Source organism: Xiphophorus hellerii, chromosome 6 (genome assembly GCF_003331165.1).
Source record: "Xiphophorus hellerii strain 12219 chromosome 6, Xiphophorus_hellerii-4.1, whole genome shotgun sequence".
In the NCBI taxonomy this organism is placed as follows: domain Eukaryota; kingdom Metazoa; phylum Chordata; class Actinopteri; order Cyprinodontiformes; family Poeciliidae; genus Xiphophorus; species Xiphophorus hellerii.
Genome location: NC_045677.1, coordinates 14,832,312 through 14,850,923, shown reverse-complemented (window position 1 = coordinate 14,850,923; position 18,612 = coordinate 14,832,312). Strand labels below are relative to the sequence as shown.

Here is an 18,612-nt window from a genome sequence, read left to right as displayed (position 1 = left end):
GGGCTTTGGGCCCCATGAGGAGCAGTGGGTCTCTACATATAAGTAATTGTTGGAACTGAGCAGGCATAAAACAAGACCATAATTAGAATTCAGTGTTATATTCCTGGCAACACATACAGCTCAATTATTAGCCTAGAAGGGATTATTCTGACTATGTAATGAGCATTTTGCTTGTTTACTATTCTAAAATAGATACAACTGGATTGAAAATGCTCAAAGGCCTTGCCAAATAGAAGAAACCTGAAAGAAAAAAAATCTCACAAAGAGAAACACTGCATTGTAAAGCATTGTTATTGAATCAAATGATGGTGTAACCAAAAAATTGTTTTAGTAAAAAAGTGAATGAATGTAGATGGAGCAGATGGATGCACCTTTGCCGGATCATTAACACTGAGGGCACCACATGGCGTCACACACTTGCAGGCTGGCGAAAGTCTGCTGACACAGACTGCTGATTACAGCAGAGTTAACTGGACCTTTCCAAAATCAGTCAAATCTCCAGTAACTTTTGTATGAAGATGTTAAATATGCCCACAACATGCATCTAATGGCTGTAATCAATGTAACAGTGCTCTTTTGCATCACCAATCAACTGATCATACACTTGATTGATTGATTCTTTCTTTTTCTTTCTTAAATATAATCTTTTTGCGGGTGTTGCAGAGGATATATATTTATCTTAGACTATTATCTTTCTATATGAGCTTCTAGGTAGGATTTTGTCTTTTCATCCATTTTCCTCAATAGTAGTCACTAAATACTGGACAATAAATGAAAATATCACCATATTCTAATTTCAGTTTTGTCTAACAGGTTACTTCAGATCTTCTCATAGGTGTTTGTTTCCATTTTCATAAGTAAATGGATCAGAGAGTGCAGTGTGAAATGGTGTGTGGTTGTCAGTGATCATAGCTTTTGCCTTATGCTGTTAAACTGAATCCATTTTTGGTCCTTTCTTTGTGCAGAAATAGCCCAAAGATGGAGGGAAACAAAGACTTATACAGCCCTCAGGTTGAGGGCGCAGCCAATGAACAGAGCCCAATGGTCCTGAAAGACAAGGCAATTTGGCCAGAGTGATGAGAATAATGAGAAAGGCATCGTAATGTTGCCAGAGTCCAATTTACAAGGTGCAGAGGGTAGAAAGAGATTGAGAGAAAGAAACTGAGATGTGGGGATGGAGAAGGAATAAAGGAGCATGTGTGATGTGAATGAGAGAGAGAGAGTGTGAGCAATCACCCCTGCAAGACGGCTTGGTATTGGTTTTACGTTCATGCTGAGGTGGCTGCTCATTAACCTGTGCAAATGAAGGTTAGGGCTTTTCCTTCATAGGACAAGGTAGAAGGGGATAACAAGACCTCTGCTGAAGAAAGAAAAGGGATACTGTAACTAGATGTGGAAAAGACAAAATAAGTTTTTTTCCACCCTCCACAGTGGATGACTCTGAGCTTAAAAATCAGCGTCTCTGAGTGAACAGATTTACTGTTCAAAGTGACAAAAAGACTTTAGAGACGGGGATCAAGAAAATCCTCTGTCAAAGAAAGAAAATGAAATACTTGTCAGAAAGATAAAAAGAGATGGTGAAAATGACAAGAACAGATAATGAAAAATGAGAGTGGCAAACAGAAAAAAAGGGACAAGACCAGGATGGACCAAAGGTGATTTTTCGGGGAAAGGTGACTAAAATCCTGAGAAAGCAAAAGTGCGAGTTCTACAGAAAATCCTCCTCCTCTTTGCCGAGTGCAAAGCTGCTGAGGAGAGACAACATTTCAGCAGATGGAGGTTTTGTGCCCTCTGGTAACCATCCAGGCCTGGGATCGACATCAGCCTGCAGCATCTTAAACCACAAGCAGCACTTGATGCTGTCTTTTGCGCTGACTGCTCATGATCGCGGTGCCTCTCTCAGCAACTGCATCTCAGCAGCTGGGGATATACTTGCAACGACACCACTGCAGCAGGACTCTAGTGGAGCTTGCCTCATGAGCACTTTTGCTGTCCTAATCGTGAGTCTCGTAAAGGGATAGTGACAGTCAATTGCTCCCGAGGCTGATTTATCCATTCTCGCAGAGTCCCAAGAGGGACCCAAGTAGGAGAAAGACCATGTACACAGATTGAGACATATGTCGACTGGGCTGACAGAAAACACTTAATCAGAAGGCAGCAGTCTTAAAAGCCTTACAGCCATGGAATGAAAGCAGCACAATGTAAGAATGAGAGTTAATGAAGCATTCCAGTGCGTTTCTCTTCTGTAATCCAACTGGGATATTAATCTCCTGTGGGCCCCATGCTGCCTAAACAAAGATACAGACACCTACACAGGAAAAGACTATGATCAAGAGGTTTGTGTGTGTGGGAAGAGATGAATTCTTTGTTTATACAGCCAAAAAAAAAAACACACAAAAAAAAACGTTGAAATTTTCATGCCATTTTCTCTTCTATTGTACAGTACTTAAGGTTAACAGGTGAAATGAATAACACTTACCTGACCCTCATGGCACCAGTTAGTGGGAGTGAACATTGTGTCCACACCACAAAGATAAAGAGAAAAAGAGCCAGGATAAAAATTTGAGCAAGTTTGACGAATGCAACTATATCAGTGCATCGTTAGCTGGGGATTTTGTAGGGTGTTTGCATCTGCAGTGGTCAGTATTTATCAAAAGAGGTGTAAGGAAGGAACGGTGGTGAGTTGACTGCAGGATCATGAGGCCAAACTTCACTGGTTCACCGAAGCCTTGGCCGTTCACTAATATTAAAAAAATACCATAGTTCATACTGCTGAAAAACTTTGTTGATTCTGATAGAGAGATATAACAAAACAAAAGGTGTATTGAAGTTGGATGAGGTTGGGTCTACAGAGATGCAGACCAGTCAGGATGCCCATACTGAGTGCTGTCTAATCCTCAAAATGGCAATGAAACCATCTTCCGCCAAATAGATATGGCTCATGAATGTTTTGAGGAACTGAACAAATTCTCCAAGTTTTGAAGAATTTGCTATATCTCAAATAAATCAAACATCTAAGGGCTCTACTGGCCACTTCTATTTAATTAGGTTAAACCTTTAAGTCCATTTTTGATATACATTTCATAACAAAAGTGACAGAAACTTTTCCTTACTTGCACTTTACTTGCTTTTATTTTCATTTACACAAAGCTGATAATTAAGACAAGAGAATGTTGGATGGTTTCTCTAGACATGCGTCTGTGAAACATAATAATACCAAGATGCATTGAGATTCTACAGTTTGCTCATTAATTCATACATCGTCCAATGATCTGAGTGAGGCTCTGAAGACAGAACAAAGAAGCAACTTTTTCTGTTTTCCGCAATTCTCTCTTGACTAAATAAATCTTTCTACCCTCATTTCTATGTACTTCATGTGCACTTTTGCATAGCATCCACTGATTTCTCAAGGGACTTAAACTGTTGTTTAGGTTGCTATGCAACTGTGAAACTGTTGAAGGAAACAGGCAAAGCAAATCTCAAGAAACACGATCAAATGTGTTGATCCAAACATCTCCAAAAGAGTAACAAGTCTTAAAGTCAGCTGCACAACTTGAATAGGGATGATGTGACAAAACTTTTTTATTGAATTTTGAATGCATGGCCTTTTGAGACAGAAAGGCATACTCTTTCAAAAGCTTCAATCTTGTTCAGAATTTTTTAATTCTATTTTTGTGATATTTCTTTTGCAAATGCTAAGCATATCATTGAACTTATACCAAAACACTAGTGCATCATATGGACTCATTACTAAGCATTTACATCACCTCTGTCTCAATTTGCTTGGAAAAGAGCACCACTCCTTGAACATTAGAAAATGTGAAAAGTGAATATAATTTGGAATGTCAAAAAGTTGTTCCACAAATAAAAACTTAAAATAAAGTTAGCAGAAAGCCAGGTTTCTGCTAACTGCTGCTCAATCAGGGACTAGTGGCAAGTGTTCAGATTACAGTTGAGTGTGCCATCTACATTTTTGCTATTTTGTTTTTATTTCATGATTTATGTTTAATAAAATTATGTCTCATAATAACTAATCTTATAAAATTATGGGTCTGCACAGTGGCACAGTAGGTAGCACTGATGCCTTGCAGCAAGAAGGTCCTGGGATCAATTCCTGGCTCGGGGTCTTTCTGCATAGTATTTCATATTATTCTTTTTACCATGATTACTTTCAGCTACGTTGTTTGCTAAATATTATAAACATAAATACATAATTTTCAGAAATAGGTTTACGCGTAAATTATAAATTTATGTGGAACTTTGAAGGCTCAGATAATTTAGGAATGTGAATCAAAATGGTAGATTGGCTAATACCTTGTTGTTTGTCTCATTAGGGATAGTTTGTGGGCTGTGCCTGGTGTATTTTTTCAGAGTAAAAGGTCTAGAAGCATCATGGTGTGACTGTTACATATGCAAATCTAACCGAGCATGAATAACAAAACCAAACCTGTATTTAATAAATGACTCGCAAACCATCTGTGAGTCCCATGAGACTGCAATGAGGCATGCAAATTTTATAATGTAGCAAAATAGAAACTTATTGTTATTCATTGCATTAAAAATTTCAATAAAAAATGAGAAAGTTTGCATGTAGACGAGAGGTAATATTGGCAATTAAAATTTGCATAAATGAAGCCCTTCATACAACATGTTTGTAAGTGTGGACTTATTAGAAACTTCAGTGCTATGTGATATATTCTGCAAGCTTGACTAAACAGTTAACAATGTGTCTAAATGTGATGATTATAAAAGGAAACATAAGGCACCACTGATGCTTGACTGAACATGGGCATCAAATTGGTGATCTAAGCAAAGTTACCAGATGGGAGAATCTTGCTGGCTGCTTAAGTTTTTGTCTTTAAAATATGATCAGTGATAGATGGAGAAGCATTATGAAAAAAAGTTTCCCTCAATCATGATTAAGCCATGATGTTTACGTTTAAGAAACTCAACAGTGATATAAATGGTGTGATAATTTCTCATGTCGTATTACCTTCTTTTTGTCCCTCATCAAATTTTGAATTTTTCCAAATAAAGTAATAAAATTGTTCTTTTATCAGTTGTTCTTGCCTTAGGCTGCATGAATCTCTTTCAAGATGATAGCAACTCAAATTTGCCATGAAGCGACTGGTGGGGGGTGTGGAGGATGCATTTTGCCTTTTGTGTGAAATGCAGTAATTTGGTACTTTGTTACTAATAATTTTGATGGTCACCTTTTCTATTTGTTTCATCCTCTTTTGATAGATTGTTATGCTAAGTGATAGGACAACTTGTATCATCACTACGGTTATTTGGGATTTATTTTTGTTAATCTGCTCTGCTGTCTACTATGAACAACTGATGTTTTTTTTTTTTTCTGTATACCTCTTGACAGAAAATTGGATTACTGTCACTTTGTAATTGCACTCTGAGATATAATTCTTTATTCATATCTCCTCTCTTGCCTCTTAATCACATTGAAGATGAAAGATTTTGCCATACCAAGACAGCTCAGGGATAAATTTCATTTAACATAGAAGAATAAGTAAAAAAGACAAGATCAAAGTTTTTTCTACTTGACTTTTAAGCCTTTGGGTTTTTTGTGATTCATTATACAGTCTGGGTTATTTTTTAAAGGAGGTTCTTTAATGCAGGCAGAATAATTTTCACCTTCCTTTGTGACATTACAGAGAAGCACTGATGGTTTTTGTTCTCATATGAACAAGCAGTTTTGTTTTAGCCTTGGAGGGAGGCAAAGTTATTCAGTTTCTCGCAAGAAATCACCTGTGATTGATGTGACAGTAAACTTTCAACAGGATCTTGAATACCCTGACTTTATATCTCCCCAGGTTCTAAAAGTGTAGTTGTGAATAAACTAAAAGAGCCATCAGTATCTTATGTAAGCCTTCTTTTTGTTCTTTTGTACTTAAGAATAATAAAAAAAACACTGATCACCTCCAGTTTTGACGAACAGCACACTCATACACCCATCAAATGTCTTCATTCATATAATTATTTTTCCATTTAATTGTTTCCCATATCTCATGCATTTGTAAATATATTTTTAAATATAAAACGAAATGACATGATAGGGCTTTGAGGCTGTGTAGATCGGAGCATTTGGCTTTATGCTGGCTTGTGTTCTTTTCTGAGGGCATGTGCACTTACTGCTGCAAAACGTAAATATTCAAAGCCAGCTTTTCATGCCTGAAGCATGTTGATTCTCCTGAGCTGAAATGAGTGGGTCTCTTCCTAATTGAGCCTCCATGAAAAACCTCAACTAGCTGTTAGCGATAATGCTTGTGGGCATCAGCCTCTTCCATTATCCAGATTCATGAGCTTGTGACTTTCAACCTCTTTTAAACTTTTTAGCACTGCTTTTGCAAAACTGCAAATGAATTTCATGGTTTTTGAGGTTTTTTTTCTTTTTTTGGTTTGATTTTATTTTGTTTGTTTAGTTATTTATTAGCATTTTTACAAATGAAAAAACAATTTGTTGTGTGATTGATGTGACCATCTAATTTCCCTCAGGACAGTTTACATTAACATCTATGTTAATAAATGACCAGTTTGGATTTTAGTCAGATAATAAATCACCTATTAGAATAACAAGGTTATCAAAACATACCAAAACTGGTATGTGAAAGCAAAAGTTGCTGATGAATCAGCTTTCACTTGCTGCTTGTGTCAGCCTTTTTGATAATATGAGTGATGGGAAAATGCAGGTCACTGGGCTGCATAAAACAACTAATTTTAGTTTCAGGTTTTTGTATCAGTAGATAGAATCTCCCAGCTGTTGTTTGACAGCTGGGAGAAGAAAATACATCACACTATCTTGACTGTTATTTTTATTGTATACATTTTTAACCAATTTCGCTTGTTTGTGTATGAAAGCATGAATTTTCTTGAATGAAATGTGAGAAAATATCTCTGATAGTTATTAGAAAATTTAGAACAACTAGTGAGATTTATTTTCAAATGAATATGTGCATTAATGTAGTCTGACTTTGTTTTTTAATAATTAAAAAAATTTAATAATTCAGTTATAACGACAACATTGTGAAAAATCTGGCCTGCCTTTATGCTTATTTCGGATTTCATTATCTTGTCATGTGAAGTTGCCGACTTTGTCATGGATGGATGGATAAATTAAAGATTATGTCACAAGATGTTCATTCATCTTAACAATCAAAAGAGAAGAACAATAAAATGAAATAATTCACAAGTGTCAAACACATTATTACACTTGATCTTAAAATTCTGTCTTCTTTGTTATACGTCTCACAGAAAATTTATGATGAACCATTTATCATCCCAGCCTCTCCCAAAGACTGTCTAATGTAGCTTTTCTGTTAACAGGATGGTTGTAGTTGGTCTTGCCCACCTCATCCCATCATTTACATCCCCGGTGTTTTGCTTGGTGAATTTGGCAGATAAATGACTCTTGTGGTGTCAAATAACAGTTCCATGCTTGAGGGGTAGTGAAACATTTTCCATCTCGTGGGTACAGACTATTGGGTGGAAGTCCTTGTTAGCAAGGCCAAAGTCATCTGTAAAACCAGCGGTGAGGTAACATATCAGCTAGATCAGTTATATGCAATTACTTTGTATTTTCTTTGGCTTGTTTTTATGTAACAAAATATTTAATATTGAGAAAAAAAAATAACAGTAACATGTCCCTATGCTGAAATGTAAAGCATGTACTGTAGGTGGCATACTTAAAGCTGAGTTACATTAGTATGCAATAATGACAAAGAAATTCTTTGAATGAGACAATCTTATAAGGATACCTGGCTCTAGCACTGTAAATCTGGCTGTTTCTTATTTATGTGCAAATACACAGAGGCCTGAGCCTGTAAGGTGGGATAAGATGCCTTCCGTCTTGCTCTCACAAAAAGGCTCCAGCTGAGAGAAGCAGACTGCTTTACCAACATGAGATGCACTGTTGAGATTATAAAAAAGGTTTCTAGAATTCAAATCACAGATCCTGGTATCCACCATTCACCCACAAACATGGTTAATCTGAAGGGAACTGGGAATGAAATTACTTCAAATCTCATTCAAAAACACTATCAAATGTCCTCAATATAAATATTCTGTTTAGTTTGATTGGTGCTTTTATACTCTAGTGACACAAACCAGTCAACTCAAAATTATCACCTTTGAAGTTGTATTCCTGATGAAGGCCCTGAACAAATTCCGTGTTTCTTATTTGCATGTATCTCACAACACCTGGCTAGTAAAACTGAAGTAGATGTCTAATTTATAGCTTCAGATTTCAGTTTAGACTTAAGGTAGTTTCAAAACTACCTTAAGCGCCATCCTGCAGGTAAGATGTACATTATTGCATGTTTGACACATACTAAAGATTGCATTTGACTCACCATCATCAAGTGGTTAGTGTTACAATCACACCTGTTTTTAGTTTTGTAGCTGTATTTCAAATAAAACTATTTCAAGTTTTATTTGAAATACTGTATTAATGACCCAAAATAGATTGCGTAGGAACCTGTTCTAATCCAATTACTGACACCCTGTTAACAATAGAAATATCAATATGTGTATCTGAGACTAGAAAATCTGTGTAGTTACTACTTTGCCCAGTTATGCCAATGTACATCATACCTACATTTATGGATATTGTATATGTTTTATTCAAATAAGTGAGCTCTAAGCAAAGATAAAATAAAATTGGAAATAAAGTCAGGCAGGACTAAAGGTCTATTTTGAGGTTTATAAGTTACGGCCACATTTCACAATCTCTTGCTTAAAATCTAAAACATTTACACGTCAAAGCTGAAATGAATTATTTTATCCTGAACAGACACTTCTTCAAATTCTACTTAAAATGTATTTGTGAAATGTTGATTCCATTTATTTAGATTTTTTTTTTGTTTTTGTTTTTTTTAAATGTGATAATTCAATAGACTTGTCAAACTTGGTGTGAAATATTGTACACTCCCAAACTGACAAAAATTTAGGGAAAAGCTGTCATTTTTAATTTTTAACTATGCTGCTAAAAGCTGCTTATTTCTATCAAGAATAAGATTATGATAAAACAGATTATTTTTTTATTTCTTCATATTTTTGATAAGTAACCTAATCAAATGTAATAGTGCCTTGCAGAACTGGCTTATTGTGGATCTATAATAGAGTGGGGGACACCAAGTTACTGAAGTTACTCTGCACAAAGTTATGAATTTATGTTTCAGGGTCTGTACAATAACACGGGTATTTATGTACAGATACATAAAGGCTATTGTACTAATTGCTTTCTTTGGAAATGTCATTGAAAATAGTGTTTTTTTCTTTTTTCTCTTCCTCTACTCCTTAATAGGTGTGAGTGGAGGACAGTGGTGAAGTGTGTTGCAAGGATGCCAGAATCAAAGCAACTTCATTGGACCACAGAGTTCACAACAATGTTGGCTCTTGCTCTCCTTTTTGCACTACAGGTAAAATTGACTTAGCAGTGTTATAATTTAAGTATCCCTTTATAGTTATTTGTTTTGTATCCAATCCTTTTTAAGGCAAGATCAAATCTATTGTTTTCATACAAATTATGACTTTTGACAGCATGTATATTTGTTGTTATAATTGTTTGTTTTTGTATTGCACCTTTGAAAAGCAGGCATTTCTCAATTGTTGAACCAGAATTTAGCAGTTGGTTTGAACAACATTATATCTGGATAATATGTACCAATTTTAGAGCAACATTTGCGTTCACCCAAACGTCTGCAGTTTTTGTGAAGCGTAAACCACATTCCACATTTATTGTTACAGCCAGGCTACATAAAAGGGTTCTGTGTTAAATTGGTCTGTGTGCAGCCCAGATCTGTCAAAATTGTTAAATACAGTCCTTAAATGTGCTGCTAAAATGGTTTGCATATGCTTACTGAGAAAATTTCTACATGTTTCCACAATTGATGGTGTAAATAAGTTAATAGGATTCAAAAACATTACTGCTGTATGGTTATAAAGCTAGAATTCAAGCACCATGTGTCAAGTAGGTCCATCTTTTAGTGCAGATGATGTTTCATATGAATTTACTTTTATCAAGGCAAACAAAATATGTGCTTGGCAACTGCAGTGCATCTGTTATAAGTGGGAGAAGCTCACAAGTAAATTGCTACGATTGCTCTTTGGTTGGCATGCATTTTCAGCTTCAAATGCACTTCAGTTGGAAAAGACATGAAAGGGTCTATGTTTTGTTCATTTAGACCACAAATAATAAAAAATTCTTTCATTCATAGGTGAAAAAAGGGAAAAAACCTTTTGATTCAAGCTTCAAAGCTTTCAAATGGCTATCATTCTAAAATCAAACTGCAACGACATGTGGAGTTATTCAAATCTTGACATATCTGCATGTTGGTGTACTGAATATGCTCAGTTCTCTGACAGAAAAAAATGGAGCAATTCTTCAATCATATATATATATATATATATATATATATATATATATATATATATATATATATATATATATATATATATATATATATACAGTATATACTGTATATACTGTATATATACAGTACAGACCAAAGGTTTGGATACACCTTTTAATTCAATGAGTTTCCTTTATTTTCATGACTATTGACATTGTAGATTCACACTGAAGGCATCAAAATTATGAATAACACATGTGGAAATATGCACTAAACAAAAAAGTGTAAAACAACTGAAAATACCCCTTATATTCTAGTTTCTTCAAAGTAACAACCTTTTGCTGTGATTGCTGTTTTGCACACACTCTGCATTTTCTTGATGAGCTTCAAGAGGTAGTCACCTGAAATGGTTTTCACTTCATAGGTGTGCCCTGTCAGGTTAATAAGTGGGATTTCTTGCCTTATAAATAGTCATGAAAATAAAGAAAACCCATTGAATTAGAAAGGTGTGTCCAAACTTTTGGTCTGTACTGTATATATATGTATAGTTTTGTATTGTATTGCTGGTCTATCAATACATGGTTGCCAGCCCAATTAAGGCGTTTAAAGCCCCAGTTGTCATTTTTTTCTGCAATATGGCACTTCCCAGCCTCCATGAGACACTGAAAGAGCTCTCATAGACAAGTGGGGGTCCAAGCTTTTAATACTGGCCTAAACAGATAGGTGAGAAGCTGCCAAGGGACCATAATAACTCTGCAGAAACAGCTGAGATCCACAGCTTAGGTGGAAGAATCTGATGACAGACCTGTTAGTCATGCAGTCCAGAAATATGGCCTTTTTGTAAGAGTGTCATGGAGAGAACCAATTCTTCTTGCCATTTTTCATTTATCATAAAAGTTCTGCTATCAAACATGTGGAATTTGTTTTTGATAAGGTACAACCAGAACACATTATCAACAGGGTTAAGCTGAGGACAGAGGTTTAGCATCTGGCACACTGTAAAAAAAAAAAAAAAAGAAAACAAACAACTCTAATTTAGGGTAAAATATTGGCAGCTATGGTTGCTAGACTTTTATAGTAAAAATCTTTCGACCACAGCTGTCAATATTTTACCCTAAATTGGAGACGCTTCTCTTTTACAGTGCAGAGTTGCAACCAAAAACATGCAACCCCATCTCAGATCACAGTATTTAATTCCAGACTTTAATCTAATTTGTAATTGATGGTAAGATTTAAGATTTGTTGTTCATATATATTATTCATCCATCAGCCTGAGCTGAATTGCAAAAAATAGGTTGAACAAAAATCTCAGTCTCTTGAAAGTAGGTGAAGTTGGTGAAGAAGACATATCCCAAAAGACTTTCAGTTGTAATTTCTTGAAAATATGGTTATACAAAGAGTTGATCCAGGTGTCCTTAATGAACATTAACATCACATTTTTCAGAGTTTAAATAGTTTTTAATGCAACTTAAATTAAATTGCAACATAGAAAGGTTAAATAGGGTACTTTTGCAGATATAGATGATTACTTCTATATGATGGGATCTTGCTTCTTATGAATTACAGTTTACTTTTGCAGTCAGAAAACCTAGCTTTTAAACGCAGAACTGTCACCACTGCTTTTTGGAGATTAACGTTTCTCTATTTGAAAATTGTTTTGTCAGTGTTACAGCCAGTAAACACCATTTTTCAGATTTTGCATTTTATTGTCGCCTTGTTTGTTATACCCCTGGGCTCTTTTCTTTGTCGTTACTCCATCATTTTGTAAATGCACTGTCATATGAAGGACAAGAAAAGAGCGAACATACCTAAATCCCCTGAGTCCACAAAACGTGTAATGTTTTTTGTTTCATGTTGTCTCTCGCTCCAGGGTGCTGCACATGCTGCTCCATCAGGAGACAACAAGCTGGTTCGAACCACCAGAGTGAGAAGGCAGATCCCAGAGGGGGATCAGTTTCCCTCTGCTTCTTCAGTCAACCAGACGCTACGAGAGCAGCCTCTTGTCTTTAACCATGTGTACAACATTAACGTGCCAATGGAGTCTCTGTGCTCCGTTGACCTGGATGCATCTGTGGCCCCAGGTGACCATCTCATCCCCTGATCAGCTGAATATTGTGAAGACTCAATTTAGAGAAATTGTCTAGACATTTTAGAAGCATGTCCAGCATCATGTTTTATTTAAAACTTTTAAGACATGTTCTTTGAATTGTATAGATTCTCACGCTGAGTTGGGATCCAGACCTCCAGTTGAGGGTCCAGGGGAGCCATCCGGGCCAACAGAATACACAGAGCAGACGCTTGATGCAGAGAGTCAGGTGGCTTTTCTGAACATTATTGTGCACTATTACTTTCAGTAATTTCACATGAAATTATTTAGACACAAGTGTTGTTTTTACCCAAATTAAATCGATCATTTTTATAGCCTTTGCTGTTCGATTGGGTCCAGTGCAGAGAGTCTATTTGGATTTCTCATGTCTGTTTGCTCTTATTACACAACAAAAACAATATGTTTATTACTGACATAATAAACAGTAATAAACAGTTATAATTTTATAAACAATCTTTATAAAATTGTAATAATAAAACAGCCTATTGTCTGGATCCTGGGCGGTTTGAACAATCAGTACTCTGCCTTAGCTTGCATTTAAGTTACAGATATCTTCTGCCACTTTCCTTCCTGACCTGTCCCCTCTTCTTGTCCTAAGTCGAATTAACAAAATGCACCTGCATAGCATTTTTTGATTAGTCTGCATTGCTTTATGTATATTTTGCACATTGTCTGAGAGTGTTGCTGGTGGGGAGAAACCTTACAGTAAGCTAAAACTAAAAAAATAAATAAATAAATTGTAAATAGCAAAACTGTATGTGGACTGTTGCATATAAAATTCACTCGCAGTAAACATTGTGCTAGTATCAGTATTTGACCAAAGAAAGCAAAGCATTTACAAGCCTTTGACTTTATGTATGCATGTTTGATGGGTAAGATAAGATTCAAGAAATAGCAGCAGCTGCATCAGAGGGTCCAAAATTTCTGATATACTGATCATAATCTTATACTTAACCAGAAGTCTAAAACCTCAATTCTTCAAACATGAACAAACTCAAGAGAACATTTGAAATAGATGATTTTATTGCCTTGTGAATGCTGTGAAATTCAAACCGAACTGTTGCTCCTTGCTTAGGTGACGTTTACGCACCGCATCAACATACCAAAAGCAGCATGCAGTTGTCCAGCAATAACCACAATCCAGCAACTTGCCACCAGAGTGGAGATGCTGGAGAGAGAGGTGTCCATGCTCAGAGCTCAGTGTGGATCTGGATGCTGTGGGGAAGGCTCTGCCATGGGTGAGTTCTGTCGTTTGCTGACAACAACGCATTTAAATAAAGATACATTTTTTTGTGTTCTTTATGTAGAAAGAAAGAAAAATTGAACAGATTAACAAAAACAGGCAAACAAAAAATAAACAAGTATGCCAAGCAGAAAACATGAGGCAGACAACACGATATTATTGATTCTGATTGGCATTTTCTTTTTACCTGCTCTGTGGAGAAAGGGTATAGAGAAATCTCTGGCAGTTCTGCCACCATGTTATGAGAAGACCAGCGTGGACAGAGCCACAAAATAAATGATGGTTAAAGTATCTGCTCCAATGACACCATCACCCATTTCAACTACTCTCTGAAAACGCACCATCTCCATGGTGAGAAAATGATTTTCTCTAGCAGTCATGATCAGAATCAGAAAGAGGATGACACACGCAGCCGAGGAGGATGGTTGCTGGAATAATCTAATTGAAGCAACTGTATATTTATATCTCCTGACAGCTGTTTTCTAGTCTGTGTTTGCAATTGTCTTATTAAACACAAAGCCTTTGACTTTGGAATGAATTTAACACATTTTATTCAACATGTAATGTTTTCTTGTTGGAGAAGGTATCAACTGGAACCATTTTGTAAAGCAGACCATGTCCACTTTTTGTTTTAGGTCGTGTGGACTTTGTCCCAGGTTGCAGCAGCCATGGGAGCTTCAGCTTTGATCTGTGTGGCTGCATCTGCGAGGAAGGCTGGGGCGGCAAAAACTGCTCAGAGCCTCGTTGCCCAAATGACTGCTCTGGTCAGGGGGTGTGCATCGAAGGGGAGTGTGTGTGTGATCGGGACTTTGGAGGCGACAACTGTTCAGAGCCACGATGCCCCTCAGACTGCTCAGGCAGAGGCCTGTGTATTGATGGGGAATGCATGTGCGAGGAGTCCTTCACAGGCGAAGACTGCATGGTTGGACGGTGTCTTAACGACTGCTCAGATCAGGGGATGTGTGTCAATGGGACATGCCAGTGCCGCCCCGGCTATGTGGGAGAAGACTGTTCATTGGTCTACTGCGCCAACAACTGTAGCAAGAAGGGAGTCTGCAAGGAGGGTTTCTGTATCTGCCAGGATGGCTTTGCTGGAGATGATTGTAACTCAGGTAAGCTAACATTTTTTTTTTACCCTAAGACGTTTATTGGCACATGTGATTTAACCATGTGAAGCAAAAACTTTCCTCAAAAGAGTTCTTCTTCATTAATAAAGATCTGAAAGATTAAATGCTTGAGGACAAAAACACTATTTTAAAAAAACACACAAGCTTACACCACACAAGAGCTGCAGAAAACAAGATATCTGTGTTTCTGACATTTTATTTTATTGTTTTGACTGTGATTTTCTGACACCGTGATAACAGGGCATTGTTGTAATCCTGAGAGCTGTGTATGTGAAAGTGGACGCAAAAGGCAACAGAATCACCCATGGTTTTTTTGTTGCAGTTATTCCTTTCAGTATCATCATTTGAAGCTTCTGAGAAAAATCTCAGCTCTCTGATTAAATCAGTGTCAGATTTGTTGTTGAATGCTTTACAGATGATTATTTGTAAAAAATATTGAAAAGACAAACATTTCTTTACAGAAACAAAAAACACTTAAATGGTTGTTGGAGTGCCCAAACCTTTTCAGTACAAGCCCTAATTCTAAAAATTTGTTATATGCAAAGTATTAAGACTTTATATGCCTAAATATACCAGGTTTTACCATGAGTGTTCAGTTTTTCTTCATTTGGAGTTGTCGAGAAGGCAAAAGAAGCAATATAAAAATACTTCTTTTGTTATAAGTGAAGTCAGTGACTGAAGCTTACAGGTGTTTTAGCTAACTTTCTTTACTGACGTGGCTTAATTAATCATTTGTCATTTTAAATATAATTGGCTAGAAAACCAATAGATATCATACAAGAGTGGGTGACCAAGAAAAAAGGAAAAATAAATTGATAAGACTCACAATTTAAAGAGATTAATTTATCATAAAAAATGTTTTGAATTGATACCATGTGTATCGATTTGGAGAGTAGTCGAGAATTGTTTTTAAAGATCTGAGCCCATGGGCCATGCTTTTTAGTCTTGAATTTATCAGTCTTCTCAATATTCCAGTGTTTAGCTCATCAAAAAGAAGAGAAATATCTGAATAATGCAGCTTTTCTCTTTTAAGTTAGCTCTTACCTTTAGCCTCACTAGTACTGCACAAAGTAAAATCTATTCAGATCATGTTGCACTAGAAAAATAGCAGTTTCAATTATTTTGGATGAATGAATGATTTTGGCCTTTGCTCTGTTGTTGATTATTTAAATTTACAGTGTAGGTAGAATTTTATTTCTTAAACTTTAATCTTGTTTGTGACTATGATAAGAGATTTGAAGATCTTAGCATGCCTCAAGTTTAAAAAAAATATTTCCATTAACATCTATTGAATTAATTTCTCAGAAAAACAGAGAAAAAAACCTACTGTGTTTTGTGTTTTATGTAGAAAGAAAGAAAAATTTAACAGATTAACAAAAACAAACAAACAGACAAAAAATAAACAAGTATGCCAAACAGAAAACATGAGGCAGACAACACAATATTATTGACGATATAAACAGATTCCACAAGCTTGAGGTGGGAAGATTACAGACTTCAGCTCCACCATTGTTAGCATATACTGTATGTAGGGCTGTGAAATAAACCTTTTTGTGCTGCAAATGCAAGTAGTGGGGGTGCATGACTTGCTGGACAGCAGAAGGTCTAACGATGTTCATTTGTCAAAAGTCACATTCATCTGGGGAGCCAACTGTCACATTAACTGCAGCTGAGACAGTTTCTGAGCTGTGCTTGCCTTTGTTCAAAGCCAGGCCTCAGTGCCAAAATATCACATCTTCCTCTGCCATTTGAGTTACCTGTCAACAAAATGATGGATGGGGACAGATAGGGGAGCAAGCGATAAAAAAATCAGGAAGGGAAAATGGTATTTCTAAGGCTGATTCATCCATTCCATTTCCCCTTATTTAATATCTATACCAAGTGAGAGGGACGGATTGCTTTTTTTTTTTTTTTTGTAATTAGCCACTGCTTGTAGGGGTGAGTTTGTTGAATACAAAACGTGGCAGTTCAATAACCAGAGGAGCACAGGGTGACAGGCTTAAGTGTTTCATGTTATCAGGAACCGAAGAAAAACGGCAGGCATTTTTTCTTCAATTATGGTGGCCCATATTCTCTCAGTATTTGAAATAATGGAGACTGTTGAATTTAAATTGGATATTTTTAGTCATGGGGTCAGAAACTGCACATACATTTTTATGTGAAAATTTGTGTACCCATTCTTCTGGAGAAAAATGGCACTGGGTATCTAGGCAAAAGGCATTCCCCAGTTTTTCAATGACATCTTGTAAAAAAGGATACAGGCATGTAATAGTTTTATTTATTTATTTTTTAAATCATAAGCCCTCATCACACCTATAAATACCTATTAAAAAATTAAGCCTTGCTTGTTTGTGTTTCTCTATAAAGAAAATGAACACCGGGAAAAAAATGAGTTGTGCTCAATCTAATTATTTTGAGTAAACATGAGGGAGAAATGACTTGAGAGAGTAGTTATTGATTTATTTACTAATGGGATCAGCACACTTGTACTAATACTGTACATGGCACAGATTAAAAATCTAGCATTTTATTGGTTGAAATAATAATAATAAAACAATGTCTTTAGCTGCTTCTGTTCTACTCAGCTAAGAATCCATGTAAGTAGACTTTAACAGGTCATGCAGCAAATCTCATGCTAAGAGTCACTAGAATCATAGCATATTGTGAAACAAAGAGGGGAAGGGAAGCTTCTCCAATCCAAAGACAATGTTTGGAAAGGGATGTGAAACCAGATTTAAGTGAAATGTAAATTGAAAAAGTAAAGAAATTAGCAAAAAGTGAAAGAGAAGTATAATCGGACTGTATTTTAGCAATATTGGAGACTGCAGAGTGCAGAATTTGAAAAATGAAACTATTCATCAGAGCTCTACGTCAGAACTTATTCTAGAAATGTGTTTCCATCTCTCCTTTAGCTCTGTATCTCCTTTTTTGGAAAAGCCAAGAACCACTTCAACAGAGCGTAAAAACGTTTATGCAAAACTGAGGAAATTATTTCAAGTTTTGGCATTTTCATCAACTTGAACGTGATACTTCAAAATGCGCATAAACAACGTTTATAGAAACATAAAATTTAATTAAACCACACAGCTCTCTTTTTCAAGACTGGAAGAATGGATATGAACACTAGTGCATTTCAGCTGACAACAAAACACTTGTCTTTTCCAGAAGCATTCTACAGCACATACAGCTGTAAATCCAGGAGACATTATTAGCTTGTCTTCTAATAACGAAGTGGGCAGAGCTCCGCTCGGGTTGCTAGGTGAAGGGCTGGGCTCTATAGGTGTTGCAAGTGAGGGGCAATGCCTGTCAATTGAGTTTTTTTTTAAAAAGCTCATTTTCATGACACTGACTAAACATGAACTTATTGCCAAAAAACGGCTGAGTGTTTTTATTTGTTTTAGTACTTTGTTTCAGCAGTAGAGACCAGAATGGAAACACAAAAACTTGAAAGGCTCCCTCTGAATGAAATATATTTAATTTAGATTATATAAAAAATAAACTATAGAGGAGGATAAACCGGGAAATTACAAAAAAAACCCAAAACTTGGCAAACAGTAAAAGATGTTTTGTATAATTTTGTTATGAAGCTCACCCTTTAGTTGAGATCCCATCCAAAAAGTCTTATTTCAATTTATTTATGTTTTACACTGTCATTATTTTTTTTTTTTACTTTTTTTTTGCTGTAGGATGTTATGATATCTGGTCTTTAAACCACATTTTATTAAATGTGAGCCAGTAAAGGAGGCCATGCAGCATCAAACCTCTCTGCCG

The 18,612-nt window shown here is 36.1% G+C and overlaps 1 protein-coding gene across 5 annotated transcripts in view; it reads left to right on the top strand.

Moving 5' to 3' along the window:
- tnr (tenascin R (restrictin, janusin)) overlaps nt 1-18,612 on the top strand; it is a 173,802-nt gene that overhangs the window by 85,772 nt on the left and 69,418 nt on the right. For all 5 annotated transcript variants that reach the window (XM_032565810.1, XM_032565809.1, XM_032565808.1 and 2 more), the window contains 5 exons: nt 9,317-9,431; nt 12,235-12,445; nt 12,579-12,679; nt 13,547-13,709; nt 14,350-14,826. In XM_032565810.1, coding sequence (XP_032421701.1) covers nt 9,354-9,431; nt 12,235-12,445; nt 12,579-12,679; nt 13,547-13,709; nt 14,350-14,826 — 1,030 coding nt within the window. In that variant the 5' untranslated portion in view covers nt 9,317-9,353. The remainder of the gene's footprint in view (nt 1-9,316; nt 9,432-12,234; nt 12,446-12,578; nt 12,680-13,546; nt 13,710-14,349; nt 14,827-18,612) is intronic.